Here is a 14,221-nt window from a genome sequence, read left to right as displayed (position 1 = left end):
TATACACAGGAGGAGACAGAGAGGAAGATTTTCCGTGCGATGATTCACTCCCCAAGTGAGCCGCAACAGCCAGTGCGCGCTGATCTGAAGTCGGGAACCTGGAACCTCTTCCGGGTCTCCCACGCGGGTGCAGGGTCCCAAAGCTTTGGGCCGTCCTCGACTGCTTTCCCAGGCCACAAGCAGGAAGCTGGATGGGAAGTGGAGCTGCTCGGATTAGAACCGGTGCCCATATGGGATCCCGGGGCGTTCAAGGCGAGGACTTTAGCCGCTAGGCCACGTCGCCGGGCCCGACCACCTGGTTTTAAATAGAATAATATCATTCTTCTTAAAAGCTGAATAATATTCCATGGAGTAGATGTACCACAGTTTCTTTAACCACTCTTCCTTGGACGCACATCTGGTTTGTTTCCATGACTTTGCTATTGTGGATTGTGCTGCTGTGAATATAGGATTGCAAATCCCCTTCTCATATGCAGATTTCACTTCTGATGGGTATAGTCCTAAGAGCCGGATTGCTGGGTCATATAGCAGTTTTATTTGCAATTTTCCAAGCACTCTCCATATGGATTTCCACAATGATTGTACTAGCCTACACTCCCACCAGCAGTGAAGGAGGGTGCCTTTCTCCCCATATCCACGCCAGCATGTGGTGTTTTTTGAATTCTGAATGTAGGCCAGTCTCACAGGAGTTAGGTGGTACCTCAAGGTGGTTTTCATTTGTATCTCTCTGATGGCTAGAGAGCCTGAGCATCTTTTCATATGTTTGTTAGCCATTTGAACCTGTTCTTTTGAGAAATGTCAGTTCATTTCCCTTGCCCATTTTGCTAGAGGGTTTGTTTTTTCACTGTCCCTGGGTTTCTGAAGCTCTTTGTAGATCCTAGATATTAGTCCCCTATCACTTGTGTAGAATGCAAAAATTTTCTCCCATTCTGTTGGTTGCTTCTTCACTTTTTAAATTGTTTCCTTTGCTGTACAGAAACTTTTTAGTTTGATGTAGTCCCATTTGTTCATTTTGGATTTGATTGCCGTTGCTTTAGGCGTCTTTTCTAAGAAGTTTTTCCCTGTTCCTATATCTTGGAGTGTGTTTCCTATGTTTTCCTTTAATAGTTTGATGGTTTCTGGGTGTAGGTTTAGGTCCTTGAGCCAATTAGAGCTGATTTTTGTATAGTGCGACAGGGGCGGGTCTTGCTTCTTTATTCTGCAAGCTGCTATCCAGTTGTCCCAACAGCATTTATTGAATAGACCAGGTTTTTTACCTGGATTGTTTTCAGTTTTCTTGTTGACATTTCAATTTTAGTTTATACACAACCAGATGCTATACACCTTAAAATGGCTATAGGGTACTATTCAGCTGTCTCGTGTCTATTTTCATTTTTGCATTTAGCAGTTTATAGTATTGAAGCATTATTTTTACTGAACTTGGCACATTTTAGGCTAGTCCAAACTGGCTTATAACTCTAACAAGGCATATGTCAACAGTTGAGGCACAGAACAGTTTTAGGGGGGTGCGCAGAGAAATCTTTAATACCTTAGTGAGGAGTAACTAATCTTTGTGTCGTAACTAGTATGGTATATGTGAGTCCAAGCTGACTGCTTCCTGTCTGGTCCCAAGCTTTTCTTATTGGTCTCTATTTTTGGGGGGGGGGGCCTCCGGAACGACCCTGATGGTCATTGCAAGAGAGGGTGGGGATTCAAAGTTGGAAGTAAGTAAGGACCAGAGAAAGCTCCCCTCCCAAGACCCGAAGGAAGTATACTGTTCTGTTTGAGGTCTGCTAGGAGCTCCTGGCTGTTGTCCGATGACATGAGATCCTGTGAGGAAGGATCTGGGCTTCTTCCATCCCATGTGGGAGATCCGATATGGAACGGATGACCTCAGAGTTCTTGGCCTACAAGGGCAGTCCAATTCCCTGTGGTCTCCTTGGCATTTGGGATATAGCCCTTGGTGCCCATACTGATAGTCCTTGGTGAGGATCCGGGAGTCTCCAGGGTTGGGATACAAGCCTCCTCCTGTCCTGTTCTGCTCTAGGGTCCCCCCACCCCTTGCTCTGTGCACATGACCACCTGTTAAGAGGTTGTCAGGCTCACTCTTGATTCCCCCTGTATGTCTTTATAGTTTCGTTAATGTCTAATGCTGATTCGAGTCTGTTATCTATAAGTTACCTGTCATATATTTTTTTAAAGATTTATTTACTTTTTTATTGGAAAGGCAGATATACAGAGAGGAGGAGAGAGAGGAAGATCTTCCATCTTCTGGTTCACTCCCCAAGTGACCGCAATGGCCAGAGCTGAGCCAATCCGAAGCCAGGAGCTGTTCTGGCCAGCAGAGCCAATAACGTGGACACGGCGAGGATCTGGGGATGAGGCACCGACAGGAGACCCGTGATGGTGGAAGTCTCTCCGAAGTCTGCCTTTATTGCCCTTTCAGCTCTCCTTGTATGCTCTTTCCCCCACACCCTCATTAGCAGACTACTGGGTACAGATGAGTCCAATTAGACCAGGCGCTTTTAGCCCCCAGCCCTGTAGTGCTCAGCTTAACAAGTGCTAATCAACTCCTTAGCCCACAAGCAGCCAAGAGCTCTTCCAGGTCTCCCACATGGGTGCAGGGTCCCAAGACTTTGGGCTGTCCTCAACTGCTTTCTCAGGCCACAAGCAGGGAGCTGGATGGGAAGCGGGGCTGCTGGGATTAGAACCGGCACCCATATAGATAGGATCTTCGTGTGTGTACGGCAAGGAGCCACTAGGCTATGGCAGTGAACCCTTGAATTTTTTTTTTAAGATTTATTTTTATTGGAAAGGCAAATCAGATTTTACAGATAGGAGAGACAGAAACATCTTCCATCTGTAGGTTCACTACCCAAATGGCTGCAACAGCCAGAGCTGAGCTGTTCTGAAACCAGGAGCTTGTTTCTGGTCTCCCACATGGGTATATGTTGCGAACACCGAGCCCGGTCACTCAAACAACGCCACCAGTCAAGAGAATGTATGCTTGCAATCAGAGCTTTATTCAGCGAGCACACACCAAACAGGATGGGGTAAGCCACCAAGAGCGCTTCTTAGCTTATCTGTCGTGGAAGCCTGCTGGGCGTTGGCTCCGGTCTGGTGGGAGCCTGCTAGCTTCTGTGAAAGCCCAACAGGTTGGCTCCGGTCTGGTGGGAGACTGTTGGCTTCGGGTGGAAGCTAAAGGGGGTTTGGCTCCGATCTAGTGGGAGCCTACAGGCTTCAGGTGACTGGGACCAAGGCATGGGTTTATATACAATTCAGGGGGTCAAGCTTTCTCAGGCTAGAAGTAGGGAGCTGGATAGGAAGCAGAGCATCCGGCACACCAACAAGTGCCCTTTTGCGACCCCGGTTTCTGCGATGTGAGGATTTAGCCACTGAGCCATTGAGCTGTGCCTTCCTCCATTCTTCTAGTGTCACCGCAGGGACTGGAGTTCTGGTTTCCATTTTGGGCTTTGTTTTGTTAGCCGATCTTGTGTTGGACCAGAATTCCTTGTGAGATGCCCGTTGCCTGGAGCTTAGTTCCCAGACAGCAGCACATGGGCCTGGGAGCCCCGGGTACCTGCCTTCCTGCTTGTGCCCCTCTGTCCTCCGCAGGTATTTGTCTTTCCTTTCGTCAATTTCAGAGGCCATCCCAGAGCTACTGAATCTGCAAAGCTCATCTGACGCAGTGTCAACAGGGTGGCCATGACAGAAACTGTATTATGTCAAAAGATCAGGTGATGGCAATGACAGGACAGTGGGGCCTGAAGCAGCCGGGGACATCAGTATGTGAATGCTACACCCTGGACACTTCACAGTTCTCCACAGGCGATCACTTCCCAGGGAATAACTTCTCTTGGCACCCCTATCCATTGTTGTCTCCTCCAGTTGTGACTGTCCTGTGAGGATTCTGCGTGGAAACTATTACGGATCAAAGAAATGGTAAAGTTTCATGTAAACACTAAATACATTTTAAGACAATTATGAGAAGGTTATTTTCTGGGAAAAGAAAAGTCCTGGCCCTCTTTGGAACCTTGGAGCTCCTGAGCAGTCAGGAGACAGGCGGTGGAGTTGGAGAAACAGGCCAGAGAGTCTCGGGTGTTGCTTCCTCACCTGCCTTCACACGCATGTGCTCAGGGTTCTGATTTCTCTATTCCGTACACAAATCTCCAGAGACTCACCTGAGGCTACTTGATTTAGTTGGATTTCTGGTTCTTTGGTCATGAATTGATGACTATATAAAAATGAAAATGTTAGAATCTTTTTTTTTTTTTTTAAGATCTATTCATTTTATTACAGCCAGATACACAGAGGAGGAGAGACAGAGAGGAAGATCTTCCGTCCGATGATTCACTCCCCAAGTGAGCTGAAACAGGCCGGTGCGTGCCGATCTGAAGCCAGGAACCTGGAACCTCTTCCGGGTCTCCCACGCGGGTGCAGGGTCCCAATGCACTGGGCTGTCCTCGACTGCTTTCCCAGACCACAAGCAGGGAGCTGGAAGGGAAGTGGAGCTGCCGGGAGTAGAACCGGCGCCCATATGGGATCCCGGGGCTTTCAAGGCAAGGACTTTAGCTGCTAGGCCACGCCGCCAGGCCCAATGTTAGAATCTTTTTAAAAATAATATCAAATGATCAGTATATGTTTTCCCAAAATTTTCTAAGTTATTTTTAAATTAAAATTTGTTCTCAGGAGTTTCCTAATTTTTAAAAATAACTCTGTTTACTTGAAAGGGAGAGCAGGAGAGGCAGAGAGCTTCCACTCACTGATTCACTCCCCAAATGGTCTCTATGGCTAGAGCTGGGCTAGTCTGAAGCTGGGAGCCACAAGCTGATTCTAGGACTTCCATATGAGTTTGGAGGCCCAAGGCCCTGGGCCATCATCGCTGCTTTGCCAGGTATAAGCAGGAAGCTAGATCAAAAGAATGGCTGGGACTAGAACTAACTCCCATAGGGATGCCAGCACTGCAGGATGAGGATTAATATGCTATGCCACTGTACCAGCCCCTGAAGTCACTTTCTAAAAAGAAATTTGAGTAAGTTGATCTCTTTGTGATTTACAGTTAAGTTCATATAAGATTTGAAAACTGATGCACTTTGAGATATAAAGCAGGTAGGAATGCAAACATACTTTGACCCAAACAAAGCAAATGTGGAAACGCCAATCCATCCTTGAAGAGACCTCTGGGACGTCAGACTTTATTTTCACCACTGGTGGGTGCATATTTAGCCAAAGAATTTCAAAGAAGCTAGCCATGACAGCAGCCATAACTTATAATATGCACCTTATTTGCAGAACACCAGACTCTGGGACAGCAAAGTCGCTTGCAGCGTGGGGCCAATACCCACAGAGGTGGTCAGAAAGGGAGCAAGCAGGAGGACATCTGTGAACAGCAAACTGCAAACTAAGCTTTCCCGTTTGTACTCAGCCCCGGCGGTTCCTGGGTAGGCAGCCTCATCTAGTTTTAATAGCAAGAACTTGTAATTAACCTGGAGATTTGAAAACAAATGATTGAAATAGCTCCACTATGAATAAAAGGACATGATTTCCCAAGAATGTCAACTGAACATGAGACTGGTTACACCGGAACGGACGGGGTCCTGGTTACAGCTGCAGGCTGAGATGGCCGGTGTAGGGGCCATGCGTTCTGGGGCACGCACTGTGTGTGTGCGGGAGAAATCCAGCTAAAACCTTCAGTATCACCTGCCTCCCACAGCAAGCCTGAGGGACAACTAGAAACACAGCTCAGTGTAGGTCAAGGAAAACCAGAGAAAATGCAGCCCACGTGGCCTGCTGTGGCTGACGAGAGCAGAACCTGCCGGGGAACCACTGAGCCAGGGCCTCGGTTCTGAAAAGACATTGGGAGGGCCAACTCTTCCTACTTGGACACTAGAAACATGAATTTGCTGTGGAAGGCTGGAGCATTTTCCCGAGGGTTTCTGTAGGCCTTCTTAGGAAGCACATGAGACACAAACACGAGTGGGCTTCAGAGGGACAGTGTGGACACCTTTCCCTCTGAGATCGTTTTTTCAGAATGTTGAGTTTCTCCTACTAGAAGGGCAGAGCAGGAAAGCGAGAACAGGCCTACCCACTGGTGTATCCCTCACCTGCTCGCAAGGCCAGGAGATGGCAATGCCATGTGCATCTCTCACTGGGGCAGCAGGGATCCAGGCACTTGGGCCATCATTTGCTGCCTCTGGACTCACTGGCAGGAAGCTGGATTGGCAGCAGAGCGGCTGGAACTCCTGCGTGTTACTCTGATGTCAGTGTGGGCCTCCCTGGTGTCAGCCTAACTCACTGAACTGCAACATCTGCCCCCAAATTAATGTCTTAGATGTAGAACTCTTCGAATCGTATAACCATATGTAAGAAGAGTGTTTTAAAAATCCCATTTTATCTGAGAATATTTTTGTGTGCCTTAAGTTTCCCTGCCCCCAACATGCTTCGTGTGACCCTGGGCAAGCTGCTTTTCTCCTTAGTTTCCTCCTTTGTCAAACAGGATTGGGATGATTGGATCTAAATAATACAGGAAGCGCTCAGTCAACAGCAGCTTACAGACTGGTAGTAAAAGGTTTTAAAAAGGATTAAGAACAAAATACAATTTATTAGAGGAATACTGCTTACATAGATATGGGGCATCTTTCTCAAGTATTTCAATACCATAGTGACACTAAACTGTGTTTAAATTTTTTCATGTATAAAAGATATGCTGAACAATGCATGCCTCAACAGTTTTTATTTTATTAGATATGGCTATAGGTGATATCTCTCTATATAAAAACAATCTGCACAACACCACAGAAGACACACATCAAGTTCATTCACGCAGTTCACTTTAAATTGCCCTTGAAAATTTTAAATTCACTCAATTCCAAACAAAGAATTGCTAGAATTTCTCAAGGAACAAAAATGCTACCCAATTATTTTATTCTTCTAGAACTAACTTTCCTTTTGTGAATATATTTTGGCTTAAACCACCTTCCCCTCACCCCCCAAATCAAACCCTTTATCAAAGGAACAACCTTCCTTCAGTTTGAGTCTAAAAAATAGAGAGTAGTAGATCCTGGAGTGTTTTTCAACTGTTTTAAGATTTTCCACTTAAGGTAAAAACAAAAAAAGAAACACTTTATGTGATTATGGACAGGCACTAAACTATACATTCCTCTAGCAGAATAATTTCTAGAGTGTGTATAACCTGGTATCAAGGGAGGATGGGAATAAATTACCTTTAAAAGCCTATGGATGACAAGGGGAGTGATACTAAGCTAGATGTGCCCGTTGTCTAGAAGGACGAATTTCAATGATCGCTCCCTCCCACTGTTAAAGTACATGAGCCTGGCTTTGGTGGCTACCCATTTAGAACACTTCATAATATTAAAAAATAAGAAGAGCTGGCTCATTCCATTGCATAGAGGAACCTGCTGACACTTAGACACGGAGACAATTTTACAAATTGTCAATTTCTCCTTTTTAACTTACATCTCCTTTTTCTCTTTCATCAGCAAAGACTCCTGGGGAAAGATGATTATCAGTGGATTGCTACGTTCTGGACCAGGGAGCAGCCATCCAAATTCTGGGCTTTTCCACCTACATGCCTTGATACCACCTACATACCATACCTTGATGCCACCTACATGCCCCCCAGTTCCTGTGGTAACAGGTACTGGGGGGACTCCACAGTCACCTCTCTTGCAGCTACACCAACCTCCTCATCAGGGCTTGCATTCAGATGCCCCTGCCATTGATAACTTCTCACTAACGGAAGAAGCTCTCTTGAGATCCACTCTCAGCCACAGATTCTGAAGGGGAAAAGATCTGGGCCACAGAACGAGGGAATGCTGTGCTAAAGGGGCCAGCAGGTGGCTCCTAAAATACAAAAAGTCAGTACTGCCCTCCAGCTGGAATTCACCTCTGCATAGACTGACCTTTTGCCCTGGCTAACTACAAATTTCTATTTTCAGGGACAATATATGTAAATCAGAATTAGATTTGCAAAAGTCTTTCACTCTACGACTTGCTAAGTTTTAAAATATTTCACATACTTCCTAAGAAAAACATTTTTCTACAACAAAGATTTGAGATTTACAGAATCTAGGCCATTCAAAAAAAGAAAAAAAATGGATAAAGCAGTTGTAAATGCCAGAGCTTGATGTATGCATAAACTGGACTTGAAACACGTCCCTGTCGCAAGCTACTTAGGTTACATTTATTATAGATACATCCCATTTATGAGGTAGTCGGATTCCTCAGACGTAATGGGACGAGCTTTTTTAAGTTTCTGTTTGACCAGTCGAAGTCGACAGGTGACCATGAGAAGCAGCAAAGCAGTGATAGCCAGACCCAAGGCCAGGGGCAGCACGGCACCTGTGAAGAGGTTAGAGGCCAACAGGAGGCGTCAGTGACCAGTACCAGGGACAGCCGCCACCTCCCACGCGACAAGCACTTGCAGGCACTAGCTGTCCATGCTGAACAGCTCCCTTGGGTGCTAGCACTGCCACTGCGCTGCAGATGAAGGTGCAAGGGGCTTGGGCAAGCTAAAGGAGGCAGAGATCCCAGGAGCCCTAAGCCATTTCTTAGGAACTGAAACTCAACAGTCAGCTCAGGTCTACCTATCCAGGGGGTAGTAAATGAAGACAACAGCTTCCAGACCTCAAGATGTGTCTGTCTAGTTTCAAGAGAAGCCTTAGTGTGGAGGCTGAGAAGACTTGGGTTGGAGACCCAACCCCAACTCCAGGGCTCAGATTTAACTATCCTAATCCTAGACTAACAATGAACCAACAAGCTAAGACAACATTCCAACCTGCCAAACCAGATACAAGGTTGCCAGGCCATAAAATATGACTATCTAAAGATGTAGAAGAGGAACTGTCTCATTAAAGTTATTTGATGAATATCCAAAGTTATTGTCTACTTTTTAATCCTTGGTTCCCATAGTTTCTTCTGCGTTTTGAGATTTGGAAGTTTTCCATCTTCCTCTAAAATGCACCATGATAATGTCCTCATACCCAGTTAAGGTGACTGAACTACACATTCTTTTCACACAATGGGGATGGTGTTCAGAAGGGCCCGCAAGCAGAGCGGTCACTGGCTAACTAGAACTGAGACTTGCCAGGCCCATCTGTGCATGGTGGCCAGAGGCAGGCTGCTTTCCTTCCAGATCGATGCAGGAAGAGACCGGTCGAGTCCACGAGGCCAGCAGACCAGCAGAGCGGCTTCCAGGGAGTGACATCTACCTTATTCTCAGACACTTATCATCTAAAAATTGAATTTTAATATTGTCTAGACACTAAGAAGACTTCCGGCGTGCGAAAGTGTTTTCCAATGTTTAGATCTATGAGAATTATATTTTGCTTTCCTACATCTTTATGAATTAGTTTGTAGGATACAGAGGACTAAGCCTGCCTTTCTACAGAACTGTGTCAAAAGCATCTTCTTTCTGATTGAGATCTACCAAAATTATAGAAGCAGGGTATTCTCAAGGTCAGTAAGTAGTCCCTGCACTGCCTAAACTCCTTCAGTTCATGGTCTTCTGTCATCACAATGAGGAACTCTCATGCCATTTTATTTTTATTAGCAAATCTTGTTTCTTTCCTTTTTTTTTTTTTAAGATTTATTTATTTTTACTGGAAAGGCAGATTAACAGAGAGGAGATACAGAAAGATCCTCCATCCACTGGTTCACTCCCCAAGTGACTGCAATGGCCAGAGCTTTGGGCCATCCTCTGGTGTCTCCCAGGCCACAAACAGGGAGCTGGGTGGGAAGTGGAGCAGTGCCCGTATGGGGTCCTGGTGCGTGCAAGGTGAGGGCTTTAGCCACCAGGCTACCACGCCAGGCCTTACTTCTTTCCTTTTGAAAGGCAGAGAGACAAGATGGAGCTATCTCCTTCCCACTGGTTTACTCCCCAGCAGCCTGCACCAGGCCAAAGCCAGGAGCCTAGAACTCAGGATCTCCCACATGGATAGCAAGATGAGCTGCTTGAGTCACTTGCTGCCTTTCAAGGTGTGCATTAGGGTCCAGGCACCTGCTACAGGATGTGAGCATCTCGAGTGGCAGTCTGTCTGCTGTACATAAGCGCACCCAGCCCCCTTTACCCCTTCTGAATAGTAGGTAACTCAGGGACGATGGCCATCATTTATAAAGGTGGCTCATTATGCAGGCAAGCAAGGCTCTAAATGCTTCCCATGAACTGTCCATTTCTTCTCCCTAACAACCTTGTAAGACAGTTGCGGTTACCGTCCTCATCTCATCAATGTAGAAACTGAGATCCAGAGTTAGGACCCGTCCAAGGTTGTCACTTCTGCTAGTGGAGCCGCTCACGAGGCATCACATTGTCTGGAAAACATTCATCCTGTGGCACAGTGGTTAAAAGTCCTGCACCTGTCTTCACCCGGTGGCAAGGTGTTTCCAAAGCACACATTTACCTGCTTCTGGAGCTGGGTGTTCTCCTCGACTGCTCTTCGACTCAAAAATATATGTTTCCTCCTCTTTCTTCTTTGCTGGAGAACTGCTGTCTGCAGAAAATAAACAGAGCATACACTGAAGCTGCATCAGACTCCAGGAAATAATGTGCAATAAAACCAATCCCTTTTACTTGATACAGAATTGACACTTCAACTTACTTGGTGTTTAGAAGATGGACTTAAAGAAAGGGCTTGCAGGATTTCTTTCTCTAATAAATATCAAGTCCTTGTTTGATAGTAAAGCACTAGATACCTAGGTGCGGCCAGCTTGAGAAAACCACCAGCCAGAGAGGGGAAGGAAGGGCTGCAACTCCAGCTCCACCCCCGCTGGACAGGGAAGGAAAGAATGAGCCCATGCTGGTCTCGGGACCTCACCCCAGGCAAGCAGAAAGTCAGGAAAGGCTTGCCTCTGAAAAATGAACCATGTGCATGCAAAAGGCATTCAGCCCTGCTGTGGACTTGCCCCCACCACCCTGGCAGGGGCACCAAAACCTCAGGCTTTGCTGTGTAGGCTCAGGATTCTCACTTGGGTCCACTCAAGTATTAAGTAGGTAACAAGAATGGGAGTCTAAGTTCAAGTGTGTCTCCCAGTTTGCTGATGAAAACCAGCACATCTAGCATTATCATATACAACTGAAGGAACACACTAAGAAAGATCCAATTTGGGGATTTTATCCAGAGATCTTTATGGGCTATGGCTGTGCCGTCTTTTTTCCCATGTAGAGTTTTAAAGCATTTTGTATCTATTACATCAATATAATACAGAATGGGGGGTAGTTAGCATTCATAGTGTGACTTCAAGGCTGAATCTGAATGTTCTAATAGCGGCAATGAATCAGAAGTGATCTACTGACAAGATGGCTAAAGCTTTTTTTTTTTAAACTCACATGGCATCAACAGAAATATCTGTAATTCATGAGATTGAAATAAGACTACTGAAAGGTGATGCATAAAAATTATTGATAATTTATACTGAGACTACCTGGGGATTTTCTATCATAATGTTAATTGGATAACAGAAGATTGTAAATTTAATCTCAGAACCCACAAGAGCCAGATATCAGTGATTAAAAATGATCATCACAGACATGGGTTAAATGGAGGGAGCGCCGACACATTTATCTCCTTAAAGCCTCTCTAACGCTCCCTGCCACTCAACACTTTCCTGTTCGTCACCACAGCAGACAGAAACCTGAGTATCTTTAACAATATTTTACGGTTTTAAGTAATCCCTTAGATTATTTTCTTATATACTGTCAGTTTCTGTGCATGCCCCCAGAGCTTTTGCTTGATAATAATATAAGAGACTGCGCAGTACTTTGCTTTGGAGTTAATGATGCCCTACTTTTCCAAACGTCAGTTGCTACCTCGTCTGAGAGATGTAAGTTGTACTTACAGATAATAGTTCCTGCAGCCCTTAACCACCTTACCCTCTTACAAGGCAGGAAATGAAATTCAGAGAACTTAACTACCTGGCAACTCTGCTGCTGGAATTAGGACTCAGGACTGAGCCTCTGCACTGTACCCCACCGCTCCCACATCACTCCAGCACCAAGGAGGTCTGGGCTCTAAGAACTCACAGCTGGTTTTTTTTTTATTTTTTAAAATAGTATATAAATAATACATATTTATTAAAAATTCAAATACAGAAATAAAAGCACAATTGTCCCACCCAGTGTACAGACAGCTACATAAATCCCCTTCCCTCTAATCCCATTCCCCAGAGGTTATCACTGTGAACAAGTTAAAGTATATCCTTTGAAACATTTTCCTTTGTATATACAAGTATATATAAACACACATAAATGCACTTTTGCCTTTTACAAAAATGAAATCATGTAAATGTACATATTAATCTTCAATTTCTATCTTCATTCAATATTCAGAAAATTCACAACAAATCTGATTATCAGTCCTCTTGGGTTTGTTTTCCATTATATAAAATTCATATTCAAGCATCAATTACAAAACTCTTGATAATATACTTCCTGCCATCTTTGAGTCTCATCTCTAACCACTCCAGTGTGAAAAGACTGGAACATAAATTACCTTAAATTCTTCCTGAAACAAAGGCAGTACAATCAAACAAACAAACAAACAAACTAGGAACACACTCTGTCATTCCTAGATTTTGGCCTTTTCACTTTGTGTTACATTCTGCCTGGACTTTTCCATTTGGCAAGTCCCTAATTCTTCCAACAATCAGCTTAAAAATGATCTCTAGAAGACAAGACTTTCCAACTTTTTTCAAGACATAATCATTTCTCTATTTACCCCTATACTTTATAGCTAGCTTCTTAATTGTACTTATCTCACAGTACTGCAGTAACTCATTTACATGTTTTGAGTTACCTTTCCATCCAAAGGATTTGATGGAGTGTTTATCTTGGAGCAGGTACTCAGTAATTTAACTGTTGAGGAACCAATGCTTTAGGAACATTTGCTGAGTACCTACCTACTATGCACAGAACCATATCCCAAGCATGAAAAGAAACTTACCATTTTGTCCTAAGGAACTTACCATTTTCCTATTATTTCCCCTGGGTGGATGGGGGAGGGACAGAACACATTTATTATAAGACCACATATTGCTTCTGACATATAGTTGGTTTCATATAGTTGCTCTTGATCTAATTTTCCTCTAGGGAAGGAGAAATTATAAAAGGACTAATTATGTCCTCTTGATGTGTTAGGAATTTCCTAGCATAATATCATCTCAGTTTTCTAATTTGCAGGCTGAATAAGTGAGAGTTCCCCTGCTGGGACAGAGAATTGGGATCTGGGAGGCTCTGTGCCACATGTAACAGACCTGCTGGACAAACTACCCGTTATTTTGTGATTTATTTGATTATGCAATGCCTTGTTCCTAAATGAATTTGAGGCAAATGATTATAGATTTTTGAAACAGCTGGTTTTAAATTACAGATACGGAGCACACACCTAGGAAGTATGGCATTTACTTACTTATAGACAACGTTTAACTGCTTCCTTAGAAAGGGCTCGGACAAATCTCTATTACAGATGTGGTAAGAGATCAGTAAACTGTACTTGGCACAGGTTCTAGACCTGGGTGGCGGGGCCTAGGGGGAGAAGGGGGATGCTGTTTAAAACACGGCACAAGGGCCCGGCGGCGTGGCCTAGCGGCTAAAGTCCTCGCTTTGAACGCCCCGGGGATCCCATATGGGCGCCGGTTCTAATTCCGGCAGCTCCACTTCCCATCCAGCTCCCTGCTTGTGGCCTGGGAAAGCAGTCGAGGACGGCCCAATGCATTGGGACCCTGCACCCGCGTGGGAGACCTGGAGGAGGTTCCTGGTTCCCGGCATCGGATTGGCGTGTACCGGCCCGTTGCTGCGCACCTGGGGAGTGAACCAGTGGACAGAAGATCTTCCTCTCTGCCTCTCCTCCTCTCTGTATATCTGACTTTGTAATAAAATAAATAAATCTTTAAAAAAAATAAATAAAACTGCACAAGTCCATCTGAATCTTTATCTGTCCAAACTAAATTGTATTTTCTTGGAAACTCTGGTTTCTGAGGATAGGAAGAGGGCGATGAAGGAAGGGGGAGGGATCAGATGCTGGGGAAGGGAATATGCTTAGGAGACCTCGGGAGGTACGGTGGCCATGAACCGTAAGAGGACACCTTGCCTGGCCCTGGTATTTCAAAGGTGAACCTCCTGTGCACATTCCATGAAGGGGTTTCCCGTAACTCCCCAGGCCGCCTGATTCCAGCACATGGAACACAAGAGGCCGGCTTTGCTTTACAGGCTTACCCAGCATAGGCAACC

General features: G+C 45.0%; 1 protein-coding gene across 1 annotated transcript in view; it reads right to left on the bottom strand.

Annotated features, from left to right (window-relative positions):
* Positions 1-8,170: 8,170 nt before the first annotated feature.
* LRP11 (LDL receptor related protein 11) overlaps positions 8,171-14,221 on the bottom strand; it is a 34,916-nt gene continuing 28,865 nt past the window's right edge. The window contains exons 6-7 of the mRNA XM_058665168.1: positions 10,398-10,487; positions 8,171-8,340 (exon numbers count right to left, since the gene is read on the bottom strand). Coding sequence (XP_058521151.1) covers positions 8,186-8,340; positions 10,398-10,487 — 245 coding nt within the window. The 3' untranslated portion in view covers positions 8,171-8,185. The remainder of the gene's footprint in view (positions 8,341-10,397; positions 10,488-14,221) is intronic.

This window comes from Ochotona princeps, chromosome 1 (genome assembly GCF_030435755.1).
Source record: "Ochotona princeps isolate mOchPri1 chromosome 1, mOchPri1.hap1, whole genome shotgun sequence".
NCBI classification, from domain to species: domain Eukaryota; kingdom Metazoa; phylum Chordata; class Mammalia; order Lagomorpha; family Ochotonidae; genus Ochotona; species Ochotona princeps.
The sequence above is the reverse complement of the archived record's forward strand: the minus strand, read 5'-3'. Positions and strand labels throughout refer to the sequence as shown.